This window comes from Nicotiana tabacum, chromosome 7, assembly GCF_000715075.1.
Source record: "Nicotiana tabacum cultivar K326 chromosome 7, ASM71507v2, whole genome shotgun sequence".
NCBI lineage: Eukaryota > Viridiplantae > Streptophyta > Magnoliopsida > Solanales > Solanaceae > Nicotiana > Nicotiana tabacum.
In genome coordinates, this window is record NC_134086.1 from 170,920,672 (window position 1) to 170,936,669 (window position 15,998).

The 15,998-nt window shown below is 36.0% G+C and overlaps 1 protein-coding gene across 2 annotated transcripts; it reads right to left on the bottom strand.

Annotated features, from left to right (window-relative positions):
- Positions 1-10,735: 10,735 nt before the first annotated feature.
- On the bottom strand, positions 10,736-15,755 carry LOC107780505 (peptidyl-prolyl cis-trans isomerase CYP40-like). 2 transcript variants are annotated; one of them, XM_016601056.2, is made up of 9 exons: positions 15,585-15,720; positions 14,395-14,522; positions 13,560-14,060; positions 13,349-13,436; positions 13,147-13,199; positions 12,502-12,606; positions 11,639-11,714; positions 11,212-11,249; positions 10,736-11,091 (listed from the first exon to the last, which is right to left on the bottom strand). In XM_016601056.2, exons 3-9 carry the CDS (start codon positions 14,025-14,027, stop codon positions 11,035-11,037), a joined length of 885 nt encoding a protein of 294 aa, XP_016456542.1. In that variant the 5' UTR covers positions 14,028-14,060; positions 14,395-14,522; positions 15,585-15,720; the 3' UTR covers positions 10,736-11,034. The 2 variants fall into 2 exon arrangements, with proteins under 2 accessions (XP_016456542.1, NP_001312230.1); NM_001325301.1 differs by lacking the exon at positions 14,395-14,522 and having other exon boundaries at positions 11,035-11,091; positions 15,585-15,755.
- Between the last annotated feature and the right edge of the window lie 243 nt (positions 15,756-15,998).

A 15,998-nucleotide genomic window follows, 5' to 3' on the forward strand; every position in this document is an offset into this window, starting at 1 on the left:
GTGTTTCCTTAAGCAATTTAATCCCCTCCTAATATCCAAGATTATGGATTATTTCCTCCCAGGATAGAACGAATTACACACTGGTGTAGTGGTACTTTAAACCCCAGTGTTTCAGCGAATACAAAGTTCGGTAGCAAATGACACTTACTGTTATTTTTTTTAAAGTTAAAACAATGCAGAAGAAGGAGGAGAAACTCAGAAAATCGTATAGAAAATCTGAGAGAATGGACTTATATTTTTAGCCAATGTTGAGCTGAAATCTGAAGGGGTGCAACTCTTCAGAATGGTTGTTTCTGCAAAATGGCCACAGCATAAATGCCATAACATAAATGGCTATTTACTCAGCAATAAAGAGGGAAAATAAAGAGAAAATTGAAGAGGGTAGTTAATTTTCTGTTACCAAAACAGAAAACGGAAAAATGGAAACGGTTGGATTTTAATAGTAATATTCTTGGATTTAATATTAATATATTATTATTAAACGGATATTTAATAACATTTCCATTAATATTTACTATTAACAAACAAATTTGGTCCAAAAAATTAATCAATCGATCGATCATTTGACCAAATCCAAATCCGAAGTCGAGTCGAGCGACGACGACGACGGCGCGAGGCTTTCCTTCTTCTCAACTCTTTAAGAGCTCGAAGAAGAGCAATTGCTTATATATCCGTTAAAACCTCTTCCTCTTCTAATATGGGACAATGTTCCTTCATCAATGGGGAAAAACTTAAAATTTCACTTAAAAATTTCATTTCCCTCCATTTTTCATTCACCCTCTTTTAAGCATTTAATATACTTAAAACCCCAACAATCCTCCATATGAATGGAGAATGGCTATATCACGGAAATATGCATGAAAAACTGTATGATTCGCAAGCAAGGATTAATTGCATCTGGATAAGTAGGTTTCCCTTTGAACTTTCCATAGTGAACTTATATCGGATATACTCGGTCAATCGGTAGATTTGATATCTTTGAACCGTCAAACTTTGGTGTATATCTAAACATCCATAAGTCACACAACCAACTCTTAACCGTCTTTGGTTCTCATTGTTATGTTCGTTTCAGCCATGAACACCGCCTAGTTTCATAAATGCATAGAGAATTGGCCTTACAAAATTCTCCTTGAAGCAGCTAACACTTCATACTTACATAGTTGATTCCTAAACGTGTCATCCCGTAGATACACTATTTGATATACCTCGTATCAAATTTAGAAATCATTAAAAAGCCTTAATGCTTTATCCTTGGTATTGAACATTGTCACATCACGAGAATGGACCAAAAGTTTAGTTGACAATGTTGAACAGTCATTAATGACTTTGTTTGATCTCCTTGAACCTAGATCTTGGGATCTCCAGTCTTCTAGGTAGAGTTACCGCCACTATGACTTGTTCTCGGCCATAGTCCCATTCCCCTTGATGATTTCTCAACTACCTCTCTAGTTAGGCCTTTTGTAAGTGGATCCGATATATTATCACTTGACTTTACATAGTCAATCGTGATAATTCCTCTAGAGAGTAATTGTCTAACGGTTTTATATCTTCATCGTATATGACGAGATTTACCGTTATACATAACACTCCCAGCCCTTCCAATTGCCGCTTGACTATCGCAATGTATGCATATTGGTGCTAACGGTTTGGCCCAAATTGGAATGTCTTCCGAGAAATTCCGGAGCCATTCAGCTTCTTCACCGGCTTTATCTAAGTCTATGAACTCAGCCTCCATTGTAGAGCGGGCAATACAAGTTTGTTTGGACGACTTCCAAGATACCACTCCTCCACCAATAGTGAATACATATCCACTTGTGAACTTAGAATCTGTTGATCCGATGATTCAATTTGCATCACAGTATCCCTCAATGACCGCAGGATATTTACGATAGTGCAAAGAAAAGTCCTGGGTATGTTATATATATATCCCAAAACTGGTTTCATCGCCATACAATGAGATTGACCTGGATTGCTCGTGTATCGACTCAATTTACTTATAGCACAAGCTATATCTAGTCGTGTACAATTCATGATGTACATTAAGCATCCCAACATAAGAGCATAATCCAATTGTGACATGTTTTGGCCTTTGTTCTTTGCTAATGCAAGATTACGTCAATTGGAGTCTTTGCAACTTTAAACCCTAAGTGCTTGAATTTTTCAAGTATTGTCTTAATATAATGAGATTGTGACAATGCCAGACCTTGAGGAGTCTTATGAATCTTAATCCCTAGAGTTAAATCAGCAACTCCCAACTCCTTCATAACAAACTTGCTAGTTAGCATACGCTTAGTAGCATTTTTGTTGGCAATGTCATTACTCATTATCAGCATATCGTCCACATATAAGAAAACAATGACTATGTGATTTGGAACATTTTTAATATACACACATTTATCACATTCATTTATCTTAAAACCATTTGACAACATTGTTTGGTCAAATTTCGCATGCCATTGTTTGGGTGCTTGTTTTAGTCCGTAAAGGGACTTAACAAGTCTACAGACTTTATTTTCTTTACCTGGAACCACAAACCCTTCAGGTTGTTCCACGTAGATTTCTTCCTCCAAATTTCCATTCAAGAAGGTCGTCTTAACGTCCATTTGATGAATTTCAAGACCATACACCGCAATTAATGCTACTAACATCCGTATGGATGTAATTCTTGTAACTGGAGAGTATGTATCAAAGTAATCAAGACCTTCTCGTTATCTATATCCTTTGACTACAAGTCTTACCTTAAATTTATCAATAGTGTCATCATCTTTCATTTTCCTCTTAAAGATTCATTTAGAACCCAAAGGTTTATTTCCAGGAGGAAGATCAACCAATTCACATGTATGGTTGTTCAATATGGATTCTATTTCACTATTGACTATTGTAGACATGTGATTTTTGACCCTCCCCAAGATTTTTCATATTTTAGCGCGTAAATATTTAATTTAGGCATAATATAGATATTTTAAGTAATTTTGACTCTTTTACTCTATTTTATTACAAGAAAACAAAAATTACAAAAATAGGTTCATTAATGTTTTGTAGTCATTTTTAATCCTAAAAAAAATACAAAAATAGTATCGTATTTTTATTTTAATATGATATTTAAAAATACCAAAAATAGATTTATTTTAATGGTTAGTTTTATTTTAATAATTATTTGAATAGTAGGACTAATTAATAATTGAGTTCGCATTTTTAATCTCGTTCGCGGGGAAAGGATAGAACTTGGGCTCGAGCAACCTATTTTTAGGCCTAATTTTGGACCTAGCCCACAATTTTCAAGCCCATAATTCCTAGGACCATACCCCTTAACCTAAAACCCTACCAAAAAACCTACAATATAAAAAAAGAGAAAAGCCTAAAACGACAAGAACGGACAAAAAAATACACAGAGAAGCTGCGCATAACAAGAACCCCCTCTGGATTGTCTTCTCCAAACGCCCTAACCTTGCAAAACAGACCCCCCACGACCCATGCACGCCGGAAAAACGCACAGACCCCATACTCTCATCTTCGTCTTCTTCACGACGACCTGAGCCGACAGCCGCTGACCAGCAAAAGGACCTCACCCCATCTCCGTCGTCAACCATCGGTCGACCACCCCATAAACATGACCTCGACCATTCTGCCATCTCCTTCACTTGAGCTGTTGCTTCGCCGGAATTGATCACCGGCAAGTGACAACACCAACCAGCGACCAAACAACTTAAACAGTCGTTGTTCGTCGGAAACCAGATGCACGACGTCACCGGCGACCACCATTGAAGCCGACGAACACACACACACACACTGCTACCGTTCCACCCTCCCACATCTGTCGCTACCATAACTAGCCGGAAATGCAGCAAAAACAGTGATAGAAACATGAGAAGTTTCTAGTCATCGTTCCGTTCGAGGTCGTCGAGTTGGTGTTCCGTCCGAGCTACTGTCAGATTCGAGTTCTTCCGGCGAAACTCGGTCAAATCCGTTGCTTGCCGAGTGTCTGTTCGTGCCCAACCATCGTGCTGTATTCTTCTTGTAACCCGTTGAAAGATCTTTAATATATTGAGAGGCTTCAAAGGTCCGTTGTTTTCTTCTTTATTGTTTTGCTTGGATGGTTAAATTTCTATAATCTGTTTGGTTTGAAATTAAATGGTGTTATTAATGTGCTTCATGTTGTTCATGTTGTTGATTCATTAGTGGCATTAAAATGCAGCATCTGTAGAGTTTAATCAATCATGATAGGCTTGGAATTTTTTTGGAATAATATGAATGCTCATCGTTAAGTCCTGATGCATTTTAGTTTTCTTCTACCCTGTTGGTTCTCACGTTTTAGACTTGGTTCTTCTTCACGGATGGAATGATAAGACTTGAGTCAAAAATAATAGTTGGACCATTATTTGCTAATTTACGTGGGTTGTATGGTCACTTGGTCTAGTTTAATTGAATAAGTAGTTGTACTGCATTTCTGGGCCATGGCATGTTAGTCAAGGCAGTAGAGATGTTTGTTTGTCTTTGAAAATCAGAAATTGGATTAGATAGGAGTATCCGTAGGTGACTTTATTTGAATACAATCTTTTGAAATAGTTGGAGGCGTGCCATGTTAAATAAGCTTAGCTATGGCCCTCGAATAATAAAATCCTTTGAAATTAGAAATCGAGGTTTGCCATTTAGCGAATTTTCATGGCCCTCACAAAATTAACGCGTTAGTTGCTTTAGGTACGTTATTTTTAATAATATTACCTTCCTAAACTCGGGTGCACATTTTATGTGACCCAAATTCAAATCTTAACAACGTCAAATAGAATATGTCTCAGACTGCGGGTGCATTTCATGTGGCGCGGTCGAAAGATGTGTTTTGGCTGACGTTAAAATCTTCCTTAAAATGAATAAGAGCGGTTATAAATTTAAAATGCATATAGGTTCAAAATATTCTAAAATCAGATAATAAGTCAATTATAACAGTTGAGCGACCGTGCTAGAACCACGGAATCCGGGAATGCCTAACACCTTCTCCCGGGTTAACAGAATTCCTTACTCGGATTTCTGGTTCGCGGACTGTAATACAGAGTCATTCTTTCCTCGATTCGGGATTTGAATCGGTGACTTAGGACACCATAAAATTATCCCAAGTGGCGACTCTGAATTTTTTAAAACAATAATCCCGTTTCGATTGTCCTTTAATTGGAAAAACTCCTTTTATCTATACCCCTTTCCGGGAGTGTAGTGTAAAAAAGGAGGTGTGACAACTACCTCTTTCCAAAATAATGATTCGGAAGAAGACATAGCTTCTTTAAATATTTGAGGCTCATTCTCCAATAAGAAAGTCACAAAATCTTGTCCAAATAAAGTAGACGTTCTTTGACGTTTACTATGTCTTGGATCCTCCTGATTAAATGTACTTTCTTTTGTTTCTTCCCTAGGTCGTTTAGATCCTTCACCAATCAACTCACATTCCTTTTTATATGGATATATATTTTCAAATAACTCAACATTATCTAATTTTATAACCGTATTATTATGAATGTCGGGATTTTCTAATTTATGAACCAGAAATCTATATGCTTTACTCTTGGTCGCATATCCTATGAAAAGACAATCAACGATTTTCGGTTCTATTTTTACCCTTTTGGGTTTAGGAACTTGCACTTTTGCCAAACACCTCCACACTTTAAAATAATTCAAGTTGGGCTTCCTTCCTTTCCATTTTTCATATGGAATGGATTGTGTTTTGCTATGGGGTACTGGATTTAGTATTTGGCTAGCCATAAGAATGGCTTTCCCCCACAAGTTTTGTGGCAAACTAGAACTTATCAACAATGCGTTCATCATCTCCTTTAAAGAACGATTCTTTCTTTCCGCAATCCCATTAGATTGGGGAGTGTAAGGGGTTGTTGTTTGATGAATAATTTCATATTCTAAACATATTTGTTCAAAAGGAGATTCATATTCACCACTCTATCACTTCTTATCATTTTGATTTTCTTGTCAAGTTGCTCTTCAACTTCATTTTTGTATTGCTTGAATACGTCTATTGCTTCATCTTTACTATTAAGTAAGTAAACATAGCAATATCGAGTACTCTCGTCAATAAAAGTTATGAAATACTTCTTTCCACCGTGAGATGGTATTGACTTCATGTCGCAAATTTCTGTGTGAATTAAGTCTAAAGGATTTGAATTTCTTTCAACTGACTTATAAGGATGCTTAACATACTTAGATTCCACACATATTTGACATTTTGATTTGTCGCATTCAAATTTAGGCAATACTTCCAAATTAATCATTTTCCGCAAGGTTTTATAATTAACATGATCCAAATGTATATGCCATAATTCATTTGACTCAAGTAAGTAAGACGAAACTGAAATTTTATTATTATTTTCAACAACCATTACATTCAGCTTGAAAAAGCCCTCAGTGAGGTAACCTTTTCCTACAAACATTTCGTTCTTTTTTATTACAACCTTATCGGAAACAAAAACACACCTAAAACTATTCTTAACAAGAAGTCCAGCAGAGACTAAATTCTTCCTAATCTCGGGAACATGAAGGACATTGTTCAAAGTTACCACCTTGACAGAAGTCATCTTTAGAAAGATCTTCCCACATCCTTCAATCTTGGTGGTTGCTGCATTTCCCATAGAAAGAGTCTCTTCGGGTCCAACAGGAGCATATGTTGCAAAGGCTTCCCTAACAGCACAAACATGGAGAGTGACTCCAGAATCAATCCACATCTCCTTAGGATTTCCTGCCAGGTTGCATTCAGAAAGCATGGCACACAAGTTATCAACATCTTCATGCTTTTCAACCATGTTTGCTTGACCCTTCATCTTGTCTTTCTTCGGAGCACGACACTCCATAGATTTGTGCCCAGCTTTTCCACAGTTGTAGCAATTTCCGTTGAACCGCTTCTTGCTTGGGTTGCTTTTTGATCTAGAAGCCTGTTTTCTCTTTCTCTTATTTTGAGAAGTATCCTCCACAATGTTTGCTCCCATTATTGTTGAGTTTCCACGGCCGCTCTTTTCAGTAGCTTTGTTGTCCTTTTTGATTCTCAACCGAACAATGAGATATTCAAGGGACATCTCCTTGTATTTGTGTTTCAATTTTTGAAGTCCTTCCACAAATGAGGCAACTTCCCAATCATCGCTGCTACTTGGAATGTTTCATTGATGACAAGACCTTCAACGAAAATTCTGTTAGTAAAAATACTAAGATTACTACTTTCAACATCAGTATTAATTTGATTTATACCTTCAGCAAGGAGATCGTGAATAATCACTTACAATTTCTGGACTTGGGTAATAATAGACTTGCTATCTACCATTTTGTAGTCCAAAAACTTGGCGGCAACAAATTTCTTCAACCAGACATCTTCAGTTTTGTATTTCTTTTCAAGCACAGTCTACAATTCTTTTGATGTCTCCACGCCACTGTAGACATTATACAACTAGTCCTCCAGTCCGCTAAGTCTTGCACTGAAAATTAGAATGCTTCCACGCCTCAATTACGAGAAAGTGTTCACTCTCTGGAGTTTCATCGGGCAGAACAGGAACATCTTCCTTAATGAACTTTTGCAGACTTAAGGTAGTCGAGTAGAAGAACATCTTCTGCTGCCACCGCTTGAAATCTAACCCGAAAAATTTTCCAGGTTTCTCCGCCGGTGTTCGGCTTGTTGATGCACTGGCAGTCACCATTGGAACAGCCTAGTTCCCGTTATCGTTAGTCATTTCTGTAAAAGAATGACACAAACAAACGTTAAAATCACATAGATTTTAATCTCCAACGTAGTAAAAACCCATAAAGGTTTTAAACTCCAAAACAGTGAATATAACACAAATACATAATACAAATTAAATTCCTTAAGTTTGTTAGTAATCTGTACTTGTAAACTAATTCTGGAAAAAACAGAATAATATATAAACAGAAATGTAAAGAAATAAAAGTTAATCCGAGCCCACTGAATTCATAGTGTTTCCTTAAGGAATTTAATCCTCTCATAGTACCCATGGTTATGGATTATTTCCTCCCATGATAGAACGAATTACACACTGGTGTAGTGATACTTCAAACCCCAGTGTTTCAGCGAACACAAAGTTCGGTAGCAAATCACACTTACTATTATTTTCTTTGAAGTTAAAACAATGCAGAAGGAGGAGGAGAAACTCAGAAAATCGTATAAAAAATCTGAGAGAATGGACTTGTATTTATAACCAATGTTGGGCTGAAATCTGAAGAGGTGCAACTCTTTAGAATGGTTGTTTCTGCAAAACGGCCACAACATAAATTGCTATTTACTCAACAATAAAGAGGAAAATAAATAGGAAAAATTAAAGAGGGTAGTTAATTTTCTGTTACCAAAACAGAAAACGGAAAAATGGAAGCGGTTGGATTTTAATATTAATATTCTTGGATTTAATATTAATATTTTGTTAGTAAACGGATATCTAATAACATTTCTGTTAATATTTACTATTAACAAATAAATTGGGTCCAAAAAATTAATCAATCAATAGATTTGACCGAATTCGAAGCCGAAGCCGAGCGAGCGAGCGAGCGACGATGGTGCGAGGCTTGCCTTCTTCTCAACTCTTTAAGAGCTAGAAGAAGAGCAATTGCTTATATACCCATTAAAAACCTCTTCCTCTTCCAATATGGGACAATGTTCCTTCATCAAGGAGGGAATATCAAATGAAACTGAAATATTTCATTTCTCCTCCATTTTTCATTCACCATCTTTTAAGTATTAATATACTTAAAACCCAACAATCCCCCATATGAATGTGGAATGGTTTGGTTTTTCTCTTTTCGGTTTCGGTTTATTCGGTTTGAATACTAACTAGTGCATAGAGTCATACACTCTAATATTCTTAATAAAAATACTCAAAAATACAAAACTGAAAATGTTTGTTGACAAAAAAAAATTCCAAAACTAGCAAATATCGACCCAAATAAAGAAAATTATACATAAAAGAATATTTGATCATTAGAAATGTCTTGTTACTTGTTTAGAGTTAATTGATGAACTTTGAGAATAAAGGAAAGTAAAATTTTAGATTTTTTATATTTATGTTATAATTGATAATATGTGTTTTGTGTAATATAGTATATATTTCGGTACAGTATCGGTATTTCAGTATTTTATCTTAAAATACCAAATATTATACCTAATACCAATTTATTTAAAAACTTAAACCAAATACCATACCAAATACTAAAATACCGTACACCAAAATTGAAATTGGTACGATACTTCGGTATTTACAAAATTATGCTCAGCCCTACTCTTACATCTCCCTGCTGCGTTATGCCTTCTTTGAGCAATAAAGATGGAATTTTTAGAAAAATTAATGACTTCTAGTTATTCTAGAGTGACAAATTTGTTGAGAAACAAATTTGTAAAGTGAGAGATATAACATCAACATTAAAGAAGAAAATTAGAATATTCCAACTTGCAACTCAACCTTTAAATATATAATTTGCTCATTTTCGTTGTAAATCAACCGGAAATTAGTGCCCATTTCTCGTTGCAAATTGACATTCTAGATTGAACTTGTTGCAGGGTTTAAGCTTCTTCATCTGCTTTTTAGTTTTTAAAAAAAAAAATTAAAGATAAATATGTCGACAATTTGAGTTTGAAGTATTCCGCTACATTTTGCAAGGCCTTTAGAAGTCAAAGCAACTGTAACTTAGTTTTGGTTTAGTGCGATGTTCATCGAGAAAAAGTGATAATCCATCATTTGGTGCGAAAATAGCAGTCAAATAGTGCTTTTGGAACTGAATACAGAAGCCGGCTGGGAAAATGGGCATAACATTGATTTAATTTTTATGGACAATGGATTGGTGATTTGGTGTAATAATGACATCAAATTAGGAGGAACAGTCTCAAACAGATAAAAGTTTTCTTTCTTTTCTCTGTTTCTTAGGGGAAAATTTGTCTTAGGACAAGGAAAAGCAAATTTCTAAAGCACCTATGAGGAAATAATCGACAAGAACAAGCCTATTTTTTATTCTTAGCAGATAGTACAGCTCTTGATCCAAATAATTTCTTGGTTTAATATTTTTAACATCCAATTTTAAAATAGGTCCAAACAAATTGCATTTCCCTATTTTCTTCAGCAGCAGCGTATGGAACTGACTGAACCAACAAGCAATTCTACCAAAATAGGACCTCATTGTTTTTTTCTGCACAATATGACTTACTCTATGCTGAAAAGAATCCTGTACAAGCGGAAAAAAGGAGTTCGATTCTTGATTTTGTTACACACTTTTGTTTCTATCCCAAAAGGGCTGATCATAATAGGATGTCAGGAGGATTGGCTAGAAATAGCCATGTTAAATCATACTCGGGTCACAAATTATTTGAACCAGAACACTAGTGCTAATAGCTAGTTCTAAGCAGCTGTTCTTTTTCCTACCCTTTAAACTGCTATAGATAGAGTCTCAAGAAAATTGAACATCAGGCTTAGAACGTTTTAAAACTGGTTCTTGTTCTGGAAGTCTTTATTTTTTCTTCTTCCAATAAATTGCTCTGCCAAAGACCTGGATATGAAACTGAAATGACGGGAAAAACCATCAGACAGCATGGCCATCCTTATTTTTTTTCTTTTTTCCTTTTGCGCGTCAAAAGACACAGATAAAATACCATTATGTATTGTGAGCCGAGATTTTCAACAGTCGAAAAGGCAAAGGTCAAACGCCCTCACCATTTGCAGTTGAGTTACATACCAGTAACCTCATCTTATGTTAACAGAGATTGAATAAGTGATGCTCATAATTATTATTTTTTTCCTCCAATGTAGCTTATTAACAGCTGATTAGTAACAAGCAAAGGTGGATTGACACCACAAAACCCCTTCCGCTAATTGGTGAAGGTAACCAAAAATAGCCTGAGCAGTTCATATAAAATCAGTTCAGTGCATAGATCAGGACCAATGTATCTAAACAAGGCATAAACTATCCTGTTTCAGAAAAGCACAAGCAACTCCCAGAATGCTTGCAATTGTACGTATTAATTGCACGTGCCGGTTCCAAATCCGATAACGACTACCCCAACTATTTTTGGAACATCCTGGCATATGCTTTTTTCTCCTTGTCACGTCTATCAGCAATCTATCAGAAGGAAAAAGAAAAAAAAAACGAAAATAAGTGTGTGACAACTATGCTCCTACTGCCCGAGAAAAAAACTAATGTTGGTATGTGTTTAACAGCAGCTGAGTCCCATATACTAACCTTCTTTTTAGCAGCAGCAAGCTGATTTTTAATTCCTCCTGAAAATTCATGTCCAAACAAGTCAAACTATAGTAAATATGACCTACAAGTGTAATTAAGCAATTACTCCTGTTTATCCCCATCCAGCTATCACTACTGTTCTCATGGAGCTAATCACGCCACCTATGGTATAATTAAACAATTCTTACAACATTAAAGCAAACACGTCCTTACATTCACCTAAGGGTATCACATCATAGTTTAACATTTTCTGATAATTATTGTTCCAATCAGTGTTACTTCCAGTTTGATAACAAAAACATGTCCAAACCTACTGAAGTAGCTCTTATCACTGTTTAAATTGAATACTCCGATGTAAAGGAAGAAAAAGCAGGTTGATAGATTAACCAGAAAATGAATACACAACAAACTATGAAATCTCACTAACCATCATTTGGCTCCAGCTCCAATGCTTTCATAAAACTTTCAACTGCAGCATCTATGTCATTAAGAGCCATGTGAGCCTGATTGGTCAAGTAAGACAGACGTTATTATTGAAGAGGACAGAGGAGCCATTGTAAGGAGTAACAGAAGATAGCCGTGAGTAGACATGGGTGACGAACCACTGTAGCCACAATGACATAAAAGCTAAAAAGCAGCTATGACAATTGCAATTAAACAGCAGATACATACAACTTAACACTAACCATACCTCCTTGACCTATCCCCACCCCCCCACCCCCAAACAAAAGAAACAACGTCTTTTTAACCATTGATGAACATGTCGAATGGCTCACATTTTCAACAAACTTTTATAGCAAAATAATCTCCACAATAAGCATCAGAAACCATAAGAACGACACATCCCTGCACCTTCTGAAACTTTTAAGAGAAAATTTGCAACTGCTAGCTGCTTACAGTGGTACTTATAGTTTTACCAAATAATGAACACCCGAATCAGTGCCAAGAGAACAAGATATCCATGCCCTACCACACTACTAATCTATAGAACCATCAGTTGGAAAAATTAATCACCGGCAAATGCCTAAATAAGGTACGTTCAACTTGGTTGACCACTAACAACTCCTTTATCAAGAAAAGGAGAAACTACTCAAGTTAGATTATAAAGCATTTGGTATATATATCTATTACTTCCATACTTGGGTAGTGCTTGCCTCAGCACTAGTGCGAAAAGGCTTGCAATCTAATTTATATCAACCATTCCAAAACCCAAAATAACAAACAGGTTATTGGATAGTTAATATGATCAAAGCTGCTGCAGAAACAAAAAAACCCTTGATAGATACTAACCTGCCCTTGACGAAATAGAGCTTTCGCATTGTTTTCTCCGTCCCTCATTGCAAAGTCAGCATCTAGGAGTGCTCCCTTCAGATCTCCCAGTTTTAGTTTACAAGCCTGGTTATACATGACAAACATCAATTATGTGGTTTGGTTGGTTAACCGGCAAACTAATATGAAGTTAGAAAGCTTGACAACTGGATTCATGACGCAATGGTTGAAGTTCGACTCAAGATATGTGATGAAATTAGAAACATGTGGTCTCAATTAAAGACAAACATGCATTAAGCAATGGAGCAATTATAAGACATGAAAACGAAGTGGAACTAAGATAAAGAGGAAAGCTCAATTAAAAGGAATTGATACATTTATCATAATAATGGACTTTATTTTGCTCTGTCCCTCTACCATCCTGAAATGATCTTGACGTAGTAAAAATATATTACCGTCATTTGCAACAAAAATCAGAATAATGGACTTTATTTTGCTTAGTCCCTCTACCATCCTGAAATGATCTTGATGTAGTAAAAATATACTACCGCCATTTATAACAAAAATCAGAGTAGGTGGGTTGTTACCAACAAGGAAACCCCTAATTATTGCCTACAATGTAACTTCAGTAGAGCAACAACCAAAAGCAGTAGAATGCAGACTCACCGAACTGTTGGTAAATATCTGTGATTTCATCTTTCTTAAATATGCGCTCCTGTCTGCAAGGAACAAGCAGACACTAGCAAAGTTACAAGTCATATGGCAACATTTTCTACAGCATATCCCTATTTCACAGCTGTCTATGCTACTACAAGCAGATATATATGTTTCAGAGCCAATCAAGTTACGAAGTTTTTGCAATGCCAACCTTCATCTATCTCTTCTTTCTCCCAGCAGATATCCAAATAGCGCAAAGCTTTTCGATACTTCCTAAGAGCCATCTTGTAATCTTGTTTCTACAGGAAGAAGCTAGGCATACATTAGAAAGATAGCTAAAAGAGATATAGTCAAATGTCAATGAGAAAAAGAAGCAAGGGTGTGCAACAGTTAATCGCATGATGTTGTTGTAAAATTAATACCTTAAAATTTTCATTACCAAATGCCTTAATAGCCTCGAGGGCGGTGACCCACCAAGAGATATCATCAGTATTGTTGTCAAGATCAGCAGGCCAATCAGGATATAGATCTCCGTCTTTGAAAAAATTTGCAATACCATCATCAGCACCCTGAGGAATTTCACCGCAATCCGCTATACTGACATCTACCATTGGGAAATCATTATCACCAGTAGTCACATGTTCCATAGAACGAACAACCCCCATTCCTTTGATTACTTTCCCAAAAACCACATGTTTTCCATCCAGATGGGAAGTTCGAGTAGTTGTGATGAAAAACTGAGATCCATTGGTGTTAGCCCCAGCATTAGCCATAGATAACATTCCTTTTCTTTCATGCTTCAATTCAAAATTTTCATCTTCAAATTTTAGCCCATAGATAGATTCTCCCCCAGTACCATCGCCAGCAGAAATATCACCACCTTGTACCATGAAGCTCTTAATCACACGATGAAAACGAACTCCCTGAAATGTACGTACAAACGCATTTAGGGACCACTTAAAGAAAATTCAGAATGAGAAGAGCACAAATTTTCTCCAAGGATTCAGCTAAAACAGGTTTGTAAAGTGTTAATCATAAACTAAAAGATAGGTGAAGCATTTATCTAAAATTTTCCCTTTCAATATACTCAAAGATAAGGAGCAAAAAACCAGTTGCCAAAGACAAACTTCAATATCCTATATCAAGCGTCTTTGACTATATACAAGCAATCAGCGGCATATCTAAATCCAACTTGACTAACTACTACATAGTAAATGTACTTAAAAAAGAGGATTTCTAGAGTACAAAAACCAAGACCTGAAGAGCATCCGCTGTCAAAATTCAAAAACCTTGCAAAAGTGATCTTCCCGAGGGAATCAAATGGATTCAATAATGTTCTTTAATTCACCAGTGCAGAGCAATTAGCAGACAGTTAATTTCCAGATCTGTGAGAAAACAGCGATAAATAGCAATCAAATAATATTTCATCATTTTTTAGCAAGAAGTGAAACGGTTCTCATCCTTCCCCAGCAATGAGGCAAACATTCATAAGTTCCTCTTGAAATAAAACAAAAATCTCATTTCTTTCTAGCTGAGAAGCAATAGTAATAGTCATACGAAATCTCATCCTTCTGTAGAATGGAAGCAGATATTTGTATACACTTATGTTGCAATTAAATTTAAAACCAGAAAAAAAAAAGTTTTAATTTGTAAGGAGTGCAAGAGAACTAAAATAGTTTTATTGAGATCTACAGTGGACAATATCCATATAGAACCACTAGATGCGGTCTTAGAATAAATGGCTATTAAATTTATCGAGATAGAACACCTAATTCAAAAGTACAAAATAACTTGCAATCTGCTTGGAGGAGCAAATGTAGGGACACTAAAGTAGAGGTAGAAAGACCCAATTTTTCTACAAGAGATTTATAGAACAGTACTAACCAATGAAAGAAAAGAAATTGAGTCATACCTTAATCTATTGAGCACCTTTACAATCTTTCAGAACAATACACAAGCTTTACATAAATCACAAAAGATATTACTGCAAAATTCTGCCTTTATACCATATATACTTCTGATAAGCAAAAAAATGACTGATCCAATAAAAGTCCCATGAATGAATTGCTGCTGAATTTCAAATGGTTATATATCCAATTTCATTTCCATGGGCAATCGATAACACCAAGAATGTTGAAAAGGTTCAACGACAATTTCTTAGTCTATTCAGCAGTTTTAAATCCTTTCAGATCAAGAAACAATCTTTACATAGAATATATACTTGTTACAAGCAAAACAAGAGCGACCCAACAAAGTCCCAACAATTAAAAGTTGTTATTAGTTCAGAACTATAAAAGGGTATATTTAATTTCATATCCATTAGTGACCAAGAATCTGGAAACATGCGTGCAAAGAATAAATTAAAAGAGAGAGAGAGAGAGAGAGAGAGAGAGAGAGAGAGAGAGAGAGAGAGAGAGAGAGAGAGAGAGACAAAAAGGGAGGAGCACCTTGTAATGGAGGGGGACACCAGTATTAGGACCAATACCCTTTTCACCAGTACAAAGAGCCCTAAAATTCTCAGCAGTTTTAGGTACGACATCATTGTAAAGCTCGACAACAATTCTTCCTTCGAGCTCTCCTCCTATGCTTATGTCCAAATAACACCGTGGCCTTCCCATCTTCTTCTACTACTCTTCCTTGTTTATGTCAACCTTTGTGTGTGCAAGAAAAAAGCAGTTATGAGAGTGGAAGATGAAGAAACCCTAGTTGAGGATGGAGACTTCTAGAGTTGTTAATACTGTTTAAGTAGTGCCCGCTATATATATTTCGAACTCCTTGAAGCTGTCGACAGTATTCAAAAATGCCTCCCAACTGTCTTCTCCGTTACCCATTAAATAAAAGGAAAAAATGGAAAAATGGAG

Excerpts from the sequence above, each read along its gene's own strand:
- LOC107780505 (NM_001325301.1), bottom strand. The coding sequence starts at position 15,755 with ATGGGAAGGCCACGGTGTTATTTGGACATAAGCATAGGAGGAGAGCTC. Across the intron at positions 11,250-11,638 it reads GGAGCTGGAGCCAAATGATG|GAGGAATTAAAAATCAGCTT; the intron begins GTTAGTGAGATT and ends ATGAATTTTCAG. Across the intron at positions 11,092-11,211 it reads TTGCTGCTGCTAAAAAGAAG|ATTGCTGATAGACGTGACAA; the intron begins GTTAGTATATGG and ends TCCTTCTGATAG.